General features: G+C 39.6%; 2 protein-coding genes across 2 annotated transcripts; both read right to left on the bottom strand.

Moving 5' to 3' along the window:
* Nucleotides 1-2,940: 2,940 nt before the first annotated feature.
* On the bottom strand, nt 2,941-6,121 carry LOC124875529 (leucine-rich repeat, immunoglobulin-like domain and transmembrane domain-containing protein 2). The gene is made up of 3 exons (XM_047377744.1): nt 5,415-6,121; nt 4,426-5,207; nt 2,941-3,853 (listed from the first exon to the last, which is right to left on the bottom strand). Exons 1-3 carry the CDS (start codon nt 5,522-5,524, stop codon nt 3,066-3,068), a joined length of 1,680 nt encoding a protein of 559 aa, XP_047233700.1. The 5' UTR covers nt 5,525-6,121; the 3' UTR covers nt 2,941-3,065.
* An 835-nt stretch (nt 6,122-6,956) lies between these two features.
* On the bottom strand, nt 6,957-10,551 carry lrit1b (leucine-rich repeat, immunoglobulin-like and transmembrane domains 1b). Its single transcript, XM_047377445.1, has 4 exons — nt 9,956-10,551; nt 9,177-9,637; nt 8,694-8,999; nt 6,957-8,582 (listed from the first exon to the last, which is right to left on the bottom strand). Exons 1-4 carry the CDS (start codon nt 10,075-10,077, stop codon nt 7,513-7,515), a joined length of 1,959 nt encoding a protein of 652 aa, XP_047233401.1. The 5' UTR covers nt 10,078-10,551; the 3' UTR covers nt 6,957-7,512.
* Between the last annotated feature and the right edge of the window lie 1,546 nt (nt 10,552-12,097).

Raw genomic sequence — 12,097 nt, 5'->3', positions numbered from 1 at the left:
TGTGGAAAGTGATTTAACTTCCTATTGTTCTGGGATAGTAAGTCATTTGGTCAATGTTGAATATTTCAAATATTTTCAATTCAATTGAAATTCAAAAATACTTTATTAATCCCCAATGGAAATTAAATGTTGTTGTAGCTCATTATGAAGGTTTCTTCAAAGAGCCGTTGTAGATGCTGATGGCTGTGGGCAGGAAGGATCTCCTGTAGCGCTCCGTCTTACAGCAGATCTGAAGAAGCCTCTGACTGAAGACACTCTGTTGTTGTAGGACAGTCTCATGAAGAGGATGCTCAGGGTTCTCCATAATGTTCTTCATTTTATGAAGAATCCTTCTTTGCACAATGATCTCCAGAGGTTCTACAGGAGTCCCCAGAACAGAGCCAGCCTTTTTTATCAGCTTGTTGAGCTTTTTCAAGTTTTTTCAAGTTTTCAGGTGGTTTCAAGTTTCAATTTAGTAAAAGGATTTTTTAAAATTTATTTTATAAAGAAAGGCACAGTGATTGTTATAACTTTAATATAAGAATCTGATAACTATGATGATAACTCTAACTATATGATAACTCCTTACAAGCTAAAATGTTGGGTTATGTTCAAAATCTGTCAGAAGCTAGCTCTACCCACTACAAATTATTACATTACACAGGCCCAGAAGATTTTACCAGTTTTATGATAAGACATACTTGGTATTTATTTTACTTTGTTTTGCTTTAAATCACATGTTTCAATTGTTTCAATTGATACAACTTACAACTTAAAGTAATAAATTCAAACATTTCCAAATTTTTTCAGATACTTGTTAGTTTAGATAAAAAAAAAAAAAAAACAGAGAATTTGTACTTATTTTAAAATTGTCATTACATTAAGATATTAAGTGATTAGTTGACTAGTGTCTAGTTAATGACTAATTTCATCCTTTTGTTTGACGGTGTACTCCATAATTTACCAACAGCTTGTTTTTACTTTGAAGGAGCCTATTTAGAGTTTGACAGATTGTGAACAAAAAGAATTAAAACAGCAGACTTTCAGAAATGGCCCCTTTTCACCACAGAGAAGTAAAGACAGAATGTAAGAGCAATGAGTTTTCTTATTATGTTTCATTTACTTAACATGCATTTGCCTAAGCAGTTCATGGTGTGCTCTGAGCTGTCATTAAATGGAAATATCATGTCCTGCTGACCAGGATTCAGATTGAAAATTACTTTCATATGCTTACTGGCATATGCATAATTTCATGACAACACAGCTTATGTAACAAATCCTCTGATTGATTGTGCTGAACAATCTGAGTATGTCAGCATTTCTCTTTTCTTTAATCCAGATCAAAAGAGCTGCATACCATTTACAAAAATTACATTTAAAGGTCTGCAAAGAGAAACAATCAAATATGTGTGTTTTATTGAAAACTAAATGGAACACAGTGCCCATAAAATGCATCCACATACCTGTGATGAAGGAATACATCAAGTATTTATTATAACTTACTCTCCTGTATTAAAACTGGAAAAATGACTCATGAATACTTCTTTTTGTACATATACGTATACATAAAGGGTATCTTTAAGGCATGTTAAGGTAACAGCTTGAGATATGCTTTTACATTTGAATTAGGAACCTTTAGGGTATCTATACCTTTCAGCTTTCCTGCAATCATTAAAACAAAATCAAAGCCAAAATTATTTTAAGCTGAATGTTAAAATGATTTAAGTTTGATACAAAGACCAAAGCTGTAGGAAGGCACAAACTGGGGTTATAGATTTACATTTGTTTCATAAAGACATACAAGGGTTGGACAATGAAACTGAAACACCTGTCATTTTAATGTGGGAGGTTTCATGGCTAAATTGGACCAGCCTGGTAGCCAGTCTTCATTGATTGCACATTGCACCAGTAAAAGCAGAGTGTGAAGGTTCAATTAGCAGGGTAAGAGCACAGTTTTGCTCAAAATATTGAAAAGCACACACCATTATGGGTGACATACCAGAGTTCAAAAGAGGACAAATTGTTGGTGCACGTCTTGCTGGCGCATCTGTGACCAAGACAATAAGTATTTGTGATGTATCAAGAGCCACAATATCCAGGGTAATGTCAGCGTACCACCAAGAAGGACGAACCACATCCAACAGGATTAACTGTGGACGCAAGAGGAAGCTGTCTGAAAGGGATGTTCAGGTGCTAACCCAGATTGTATCCAAAAAACAAAACCTCGGCTGCCCAAATCACGGCACAATTAAATGTGCACCTCAACTCTCCTGTTTCCACCAGAACTGTCCGTTGGGAGCTCCACAAGGTCAATATACACGGCCGGGCTGCTATAGCCAAACCTTTGGTCACTCATGCCAATGTGAAACGTTGGTTTCAATTGTGCAAGGAGCGCAAATCTTGGGCTGTGGACAATGTGAAACATGTATTGTTCTCTGATGAGTCCACCTTTACTGTTTTCCCCACATCTGGGAGAGTTACGGTGTGGAGAAGCCCCAAAGAAGCGTACCACCCAGACTGTTGCATGCCCAGAGTGAAGCATGGGGGTGGATCAGTGATGGTTTGGGCTGCCATATCATGGCATTCCCTTGGACCAATACTTGTGCTAGATGGGCGCGTCACTGCCAAGGACTACCGAACCATTCTTGAGGACCATGTGCATCCAATGGTTCAAACATTGTATCCTGAAGGCGGTGCCGTGTATCAGGATGACAATGCACCAATACACACAGCAAGACTGGTGAAAGATTGGTTTGATGAACATGAAAGTGAAGTTGAACATCTCCCATGGCCTGCACAGTCACCAGATCTAAATATTATTGAGCCACTTTGGGGTGTTTTGGAGGAGCGAGTCAGGAAACGTTTTCCTCCACGAGTATCACGTAGTGACCTGGCCACTATCCTGCAAGAAGAATGGCTTAAAATCCCTCTGACCACTGTGCAGGACTTGTACATGTCATTCCCAAGACAAATTGACGCTGTATTGGCCGCAAAAGGAGGCCCTACACCATACTAATAAATTATTGTGGTCTAAAACCAAGTGTTTCAGTTTCATTGTCCAACCCCTGTAGTTTCCCACTTTGATTCTAATACAAGTGAGCAGCACTTCCCCCTTTGCACCTGTCTTCAGATTTCCGCCTCTTTGTTGGTTTTTCCTCAGACTCCCTACATAGGGCTTCATCGCTGGCCGCCTGAAGACTGTCAAAGGTGTTCTGGCTTTCTGATCCCTCTGTATTCTCGGCACGCCTCCTGCGCTTCTTCCACAGATCCACACAGCGGTCCACACAGCTGAACCTAACCTCCGTGGTGCATGCGTACATGCCTGCCGGCACGGCCAGGACCATGGCACATACAATGACAATTATGTGGATGAGTTTCTCCCTCTGCTCCAGCTCACTAATGTCGCTACCTGTCACAAAGACAATGCACTGGCCCTCTCTGGGTGGGTGGTTCTTCAGGGCAACACACACCTCGTATTTGGTGACAGGAAGCAGGTCACTGACCGAGTAGCTGTTTATGCCAGGACCAATGAAGATCATCTCTTTCTTGGGTGAATCGTATTTGCCAAAATGAATGGTGAACCACGTTTCTGCAGGGTTGTCCGTTATGGCATACCACTCCAAGGTGATGCCATAGATGGTCTGTTTGGCGATGCGAATATCAATGTGGGGACTGTCATCAGATGACAGCATGGGTACAGGTGGTGGAAGAGGGTCTGAGGAGTTGGGGGAATCAATGTTGAGTGAGATTCCGACAGAGGAGTTGCCAATGAAGTTGTTGGCCATGCAAGTGTAGAGTCCGCGATCTGCTAGGTGCACGGATGGGATCACCAACTGGGATGTAACGGCCTCGTCATCTATCTGAGTCTGGGTAGCTTCAAGGATATAAGAAAAAAAAACATTAAAAACTACTAGATTAGTTCTAGATTAACAAAAACAAGCATCTTCTCCTGATTTAGGACAGTTTCACACTACAGCTCCTTGGTTCACTTTAAATGGACCAGAGTTTGTTTCCTCTTATAGTCTGCTTCCTTTAGGATAGAACGCCAAAGTAGAAATAGAGACCCCAAATCTGTATATATATGGAATTGTTCTGTTGTTTATTTTTGCTGTGAACAACCTGGATGAAGAATGTTTGATTTCTTCTTCTTCAAGCTTTTTTCCTTACTGGTCAATGTTTGCTGCAAACATTACTGCTTTGAATTAAAAACTTTTAACTGCATTACATTTTCCAGGTGGTTTGATCTTCTTTCAGTAGACCAAACCAGATGAAAGTGGGACATTTTTTGGTAGTCCTGACCAAACCAACAGAGTTGCCCTGGACTATTCTGGTGTAAAAGTGTCCTATGTCAGGGTTAGGCAACAGTAGTTTAAAATATGAATGTATGTATCCTAAATTGAGTTCACAAATCTCTGAACTTTGTAAAAATGAAAACTTAAAACTTACAAGCAAATGCTCTGATAATCTTCAGAGGATACAGCCACTGAATGCTTGGAAGTGGCCTGGCTTTGACAAGGCACGTCAGAGTTGCATTTACTCCCAGAGATAAAGTAATGTTTGACTCTGTGACGGAGGCCACTGGCTTCATGCATGTTTTCGGTTGGACCTCATAGAAATACTTGCCCACTTTGGAGGCTGGACTGGAGCACTTCAAGTAAGAGTTCATGAGGATGATAGGAGGGCTTACCTCTCGGATGAATTCAACAAAACCTTTAAGACGGCAGTCGCACAACCAGAGGTTATCATGTAACGATAAAACCACATTGGACACCATGCCTTCTTTCCCCCATGCTTTCTGTGCTGTTTGGTAAAGAGGCCAATTTGTGAACACCTCCTTTGATATGATGCTAAACTGATTGAAGGATAAATCTAAGTAGGTCAGTGCAGGCAAGTGTCTCAGAGCATTCTCAGGCAACACATCTAGCCGATTGTGCTTCAGGTCCAAAATTTTAAGTCTGGGAGTGCTCTGAAATGCCGTCCATGGTATTGAGGTCAGCTTGTTGCCTTGTAGCCTTAGCTCAGTCAGGCTGGTGAGCCCCTCCAGGCTTTTGATGTTCATCAGGGTGATCTCATTGAAATTTAGCCAGAGGAACTCTAAGGCACGAACTTGAGAGAAGGAACCTCGGGGTACCTCAGTCAGGTGGCAGTTTTCAATTCTGATTTTAGTGAAATCATTAGGGATGTTTTCTGGGATGTGTCCCATGGGGGTTTCCATACACAGTAAAGACCTAGAATGATATACACAACAAACTATTCAGAAGATAATCTTTTTCAAGTCATAAAGTAGATGCAGCATCTTCTCAAATTAGTCAATATTTTCAGTTTTTGAGATGTTTGCCCCTCTTAAAACATTTTAGGAAACATTGAATAGTTTCACAACTAGGGTACAACTATAATATGAGGAGCTATTAAATGTTTCTACAGCAATGGCCTACCTTCCTAAGTTATCATTAGTGCAGGAGCAACCCAGCAGACAAGTAGAGAATCCAGTGGTGATGATATTAAACACCAAGAAGATACCAAATATGGCATAAAACACGTCCATGTTCCTGGATGAGCATGTGAAGCAGGTTGGTAACAGCAGGGCATGCCTTTCGGCTGTGCGGAAGAAAGCCTATTACCTTAATCTCCCTTGACGCAGTCCTTAAGACAACAAATGGCATGTGAGACAAGCGAAAGGTATATTTATAGCAGTGGTCCACTTTGTCTCAGAAACATTGAAGAAATTCCAGAAAAGCTCTACATGTCTCCCTTAAATTTCACGTATGCCAAGTTGTATTTTGATCATATTGTGATTTTATTTCTCACGTCTGGCCTCAAAATGCTTCTCATCAGTCTAATTTAATTTATTAGGTCCCAACTAAAGCAGGGGTTCTGACATGATAAATAGGAGGCCCATCTGTACTAAGTGGGCTGGAGCCCGTCAGGCTTAACAGCGCTGAGAGGGAGCGCTGTGGTGACACAGGGACAGATGTCTGGAAGGGACTGTAATCTGACCTCAATAATCTGAACACTGGCCGCCTTTCAGGTTGGTCGAGTCAGCATTTGAAGGAAGTGGGAAAGGTAGACCAACAATAGCAATATAGATTCTATGTTTATATTCCTCCCTCAATTTTTCTGGGTTTTAAATCAAGTAGTTTAATCTGATGATAAGTAATACAGATAATCTCTTTCCAGCTACCTTGACATTTACTAAATAAACTTTTGGAGGTAATTTAGCATCTTTTTAATGAATTTTGCAATAATAGGTTGGAATCTAGGATCTTGAAGTTAGACTGTAATACCAGTATCTGTATTTTTTATTTGGCCTAACTCCTGATAATCTTTTTAGGTTTTGTCATGCTGGCTGTTCTGTAAGGCTCTACTTATCAGTACAAAAGCAAAGCAAACAAGCAAAGTTTTCAAACTGCAATTTAACATTTGACCTATTGGTAAGATTAGATTAAAAGGTATGTGGCAGTATCAACCAAATTTAAAATGCATTAATGCAAAGTTTTTAAAATGATTTCTCTGGCAGAAAATTCGGTTTTTGTGGTGGAGAGGTCAAGATTTCCAATAACAGTACTATTTGTCCAGTTGACAACAAGTGCATCACTCAGTTCGATTAATTTTATTTTGAGAGATATTTCATCAACCTACACATGAACACTGCCATCACAAACCATAAACAGGAGTGTTTTTGTCTACAGGATCCTCATCAACCCTAAAGTTGATAATTGTATGAAAAACAATATTTTTTTCGAAGTGATTTATCTATTAATTCATCTTTTTGGAGAAGTCTTCACAAAATACCTTTTATTTGAATGCTATTCTCAGCTTCAAACTATCTTCATGTTGCTCTACATCAACTGTCGTTAAGCTAGCTGTCTAATGGAAACATTTCAAATTAGCTTTTTCATTACTGTAACAACATTAGTAAGTACGTTTCTCTCAGATAACACATTCAGAGATGTCAAGGAAAAAGCTTATAAGGAAAATTAAATATAAAAAATATTTATTTTCAGTTGTTATGTGCATGCAGTTGAGATTACAAATGTGTACATATTATAAAATGCATGGTATCTTTAGGTTTCTGAACCAACAGTCAATTGGGCATAATATCTTGCTGACATACAAATGGGACTAAAAAGAACATTGGTTCTCTATTCTTTTTCTTTTATATTTTCAGATTTTAACACAAAGCAGAAGTTACATTCAAGAGGAAAAAAGATTACTGGCTAGGTTTATGAGAGTTGAGGGCATCAAGACAATTTTCTTGGAAAAAACATCGCTTTCAGGCAACATGAAAAATATATATTTTTTATAAACACAATATTAAAACCACTTCTTTGTTTTCATCGTTCCTTCCTGTTTTCAGTCAAAGAAATTTCTGATTTTGTTCCTGTCAAGGCTGTGAAATAATCTCATTGTCCATTGACAACAGAGGCAACTCCTAAAAAAATTGTCCATTTGAGTCTCTGAGCAGTTAAGTCCCTTTTTCTATAAACATCACCTGATGACAAAGTGCATCTTCTTGAGACTGTCTTCTTTGTTTTAACAGAAGTACTCATTAGGTGGCCCTTCAGTCCTCGCTATTGCCTCTGAGTCAACACTAGACCTCGCTGACAGGAGCCTGTTGGATTCATCAGGGTTTAGCCTGGTTAGATATTCGCCCTCCATCCCTTTAGGCTTCCCTCCAGGACCAAGAGTCTCAAATGTTACATAGGAGTCCTGTATGTCTTTTGTCTGATGCCCCAGCATCTTTTGGCAGCGTCTCTTTATCGCCCCACAGCACACAATCAGAGTCAGGGGGACCGCAATCACGCACGCCACAGTGATCACTACCACATTGATGAGCTTCTGAGTGCCGCTGGCGCTGGCAGCCTCGTCTGTTGAGAAGATTACACACTGCTCCTTTTTCGGAATCAAGCCTTTGACGCAAATGCAAGCTATGTACTTTGTCTTTGGTACAAGGCCTTCAATGGTGATGCGGTTCTTCCCAGCACCCACATTAATACGACGCATGTCTCTTTCACCAAAAACAGCATATAGGATGCTGAATTCAGTGGTATTTGTGGCTGTGGGGGCACGCCAGTTTAAAGAGACGGTGTGATCCGTGTCCCCAATCACTTTCACTGAACGCACCACCCTCTTCTCAGGAACTTGTTGTAGGGACGAAGCATTTGCCACCAAGTTACCTAAACCTTCTTGAACCGCCTCCCCTGACTTCTGATGGTACGAATCTTTGTCTTTTCCTTGAGAAATCCCTTCAGAAATGCTGTAGCTCTCAATTTCATACCTCCCCGTAACTCCTTTGCCATTTAGAGGTTCAATGATGGGCTGGGCTGCAGTACTGGTTGGTGGTGGAACATATCTAGCGATTAGTTTTTCCTGGTACGCTGCTCTTCCCATGCTGCCAGGCTTTTTCCTGGTGCCTCTCTTAGCAACGCCTGCGACTGCTTCCTCTGACCGAATGGAATCAGTGATCACCAAGGAGATGATGGCATCCGCAGTGCCTACAAAGTTGGTGGCTTTGCAAACATACTTTCCAGAATCCTTGTAGGAGACTGCAGGGACACTCAGAATTGACCAAATGATGCCTTCCTTTGAAATCTCTTGCTGAACTGAAAAATTAAAACAAATACACTCATAGAGTTAAACAGACTGACATTTAATGGAAGAACTTTAATCTCCCTGATATTCAGTCAGGACAAAAGTAAATGCTCTAAACTCACCCGTGCCATTCATTTTCTTGCCATCAGCACGGCTCCAAGACAGATCTGGAATGGGGACGCCCACAGTGCCACAGCGCAGCAGGACATTGTTGCCCAGAGAGCTGCGAACTCGAGCCACAGCCGTGTGCACCCTGGGGGCCTGGCACCTCTGCAGCTCCGCTTCTGTAAAGAAAACCCCGGATAGGCTCTCTGGATCGGCACATCTCAGCCTGGTGTCAATGAGTGCCACAGACGATGAGGGGGACTTCTGAAACTGCACTAGGTCGTAGAGGCGGCAATCACACAGCCATGGGTTATCATGAAGACCTGCAGAACAAACAGTAAACAAATGCTATAAGTTTAGACAACATTCAGTCCAGAATTAGTCAAACACATTGACACACTGCACAGAATAACTATAGTTAGACCAATCCCTAACTCAAAGAAGGCAGCCCTTAGAAGAAAGCTTTCCAGTATCCTAACCTGTCACGGTTTGATCCTCACCTAGAATTAGTTTGGAGGACTCCGAGTCCTGGGAAGGCTTTATGCTCAACCACATTGTTAGAGCTTCAGCCGGAAGTGTTGTGAGACTGTTGCTGGATAAATCCAGGTAGGTGATGTTTCTAATGTACATGGTGGCGGAGGCCGGGATAGAAGAGATCTTGTTGTTGTGCAAGTCGAGGAGCCTCAGAATTGGCATGTCGATCAGAGCTTCCCAGGGGAAGAAAGTGAGGGAGTTCCCATCCAGCCTGAGTTCATCCAGGTTGTAGAGGCCCTGGAAACTGCCTGCATTAAGTGAGTTCAGGGAATTGAAAGACATCCAGAGAAACTCCAGACTGTTGAGGTAGTGAAAGTTGTTGCTGGCGATGCGTGTGATTGCCGTCTTCTCTATGCGTAGCTTTGATGTGTCAGAGGGGAAATTTGGGGGAATCACGGTGATCTCTGGGTCATTACAAAGCACACTCCTGCAAAAAATGAGTAAAACTTTAAATGTTTTCATCATAAAAATACATTTTAAAATAATTTTGAACTTGGGGAGCTTATCGATGAAGATTTGCAGAAAAACCAGTTATATTTTAAGCTTCTGTTTTAAATAAAAAAACAATCATTCTGATTAAAAAGCTATTAACCTATTGTTCAGTTACCAGCAAAGGAGATTAAAGAGAAGCCCATGGTAATCGTTTTACACAGAGTGACTGAATAGTAGGAAGCAGCAGTAAAAATACTTTGCATGCAATGCAAATTGAACTGTTCCCGATGAGAACTAAATTCAAATAACTTACCTTGCTTTTGATCCGTCACTTAACTTGTGAAAAAAGCAGCTGCATTGTGTAGGACATGAAGTGCTTAAAGGAGGAAGAAAAACTAAAGCCAAGCAAAAAGCAGTTACAAAGTGCCAGCTCATGTTTACCCCTATCTGCAAGCACCTAAAACTCTACAAGACTAAACTACAATTAATTAAAGAACACCGAATAGGTCTAAGGGAACGTCAGGTACATTGTGGTGGTTCTCAGGCTTACAGCTCCAACTGCTTCGCCTGCTCTGAATCCACAGATAAAAAAGGGATAGGCAGGGATTAGAGGAGGACTTGGGTTATTTTCATTCACACGATTAGGCTATTCTTTCCTGGAAGCTGATAGGCTGCATGCTTTTCACTTTTAGAACTGCTTTCCAAACTGTATATTGGCTGCTTAAATATGAAGGGATATGGAACATGGCAGCTCAAGCTGCAAGTGCACAAGAGAGAAAAAACAACCAGATTTTGCAGTTTTGAGTGATTTGTACAATACTTTTTATGTGGGCTTGAAAAAAATTTAACTGTGATGTCAGTATTAATATACATTTGCTCTTATTTTTACAAGGGATAGAAAAATGAAACTAAGTGGATTTTCACTTTTTAGTTTCAGCATCCAGCAGAGAAATGAATGACCACTAGATGGCAGTTGAGAGAAAAGAGGTATGAAGTATTTTGTTTATCTTGTTTACATGTCAGTACTCCAGTCTAATACAGAAACCATGTTGGTAAAATATATATTTATCCGCTTATCAATGCATTTTTGACCATTTAAAATGTTGAAAAGAAGGCAAGATGTAATCCACATAAGGTCAAAATATATACTGTCATATTCAATAAATTAGAATGGGTTCCGATGAGGCTCATTTGTCAGATTAAAAGTAGCTATCTAAAATAACAACCTTTAAGCAGGTATGAAACATACATTTCATTAAATCCACCTTTCTACATTAAAAAAGTTTTTTTTTTGTTGGTCAGATGTAATATTCTAATCCTAAATATCTTGTTTTCATTAGCTGTAAGTGAAAAAATTATTATAATTAACAGAAATACAGGCTTTAAAACAGTCTGTGTGTAAATAGTCTATATAATATGCTTAGTGAATTGAGTTACTGAAATAAATGAGCTTTTCAATAATATTCTAATTTATTGAATATGGTTGTATACAGCCTCAAATATATTCATACAACCTCAATAACATTTGGGTAAATGTCTCCTATCAATTTGTACTATGACAGGGTGCTTTTTGTAGCCATCAGCAAGCTTCTCTTATCATTTTAGCTGAATTTGTAATCATTAATCTTGGTAGAATAGGTAGAGGTAATTTCAATCGATTTGTTTCCTGGTATAGCCCGGACTTTTAAGGATAGTCCACAATTTTTCAAAAGAGTTGATGTCTTTGAGAGTGCCGTTTCAGAAGCTTAAAGTTATTCTGCTTTATCCATTCCAAAAGCAAGTTTTGATGTAGGTTTGCAATTATCGTTCTGTTGAAATGCCCAATTTTTATGATGTTTCGTCCCACTGTTCCCACTGTCAGGATGTTAAAGAATTTAGATGTCTTCCTACTTAAATATTCCTTCCACTATATGTAGTTTTCAAGTAAAAATGGCAGCAAAATTTCCCACAGTACCACTACTATTCTTGACAACTGCCAATTGATATTTAACCAAATATTAGTAAGTAAGGATGAATATATATACGTATTTATGTATGGTTTTAACTATCGGTGGCCAAGCACAAATCTGCCAAAAATTCAAAATAAATTCAAAATTGTGCACCTGATTCTTGTTTTAAAGTTGTTTGTTGTATAATCATTTAAATTGGATTGAGAACAGTTCAAATAAATCACCCACCTAGATTTAATAGTATGTTCACGTTTATGATGAGTGTTTGTATACTCCCTGCAGGATGTACAGTTATGTACAGTACTGTCCAAACGTTTTAGGCAGGTGTGAATAAATGCAGTAAGCAAAGAATGCTTTCAGAAATATAAATGATGATTGTTTATTTTTATCAATTTACAAAATGCTAAGTGCGCAAACCCAAACATAAAGCCAAAGTCATTCAGAACTATCTTCAGCGTAAAGAAGAACAAGACTTACTGGAAGTAATGGTATCGCTCCCACAGAGC

The sequence above is a fragment of the Girardinichthys multiradiatus genome, chromosome 10 (assembly GCF_021462225.1).
Source record: "Girardinichthys multiradiatus isolate DD_20200921_A chromosome 10, DD_fGirMul_XY1, whole genome shotgun sequence".
NCBI classification, from domain to species: Eukaryota; Metazoa; Chordata; class Actinopteri; order Cyprinodontiformes; family Goodeidae; genus Girardinichthys; species Girardinichthys multiradiatus.
This window is presented reverse-complemented; position numbering and strand designations above follow the sequence as displayed.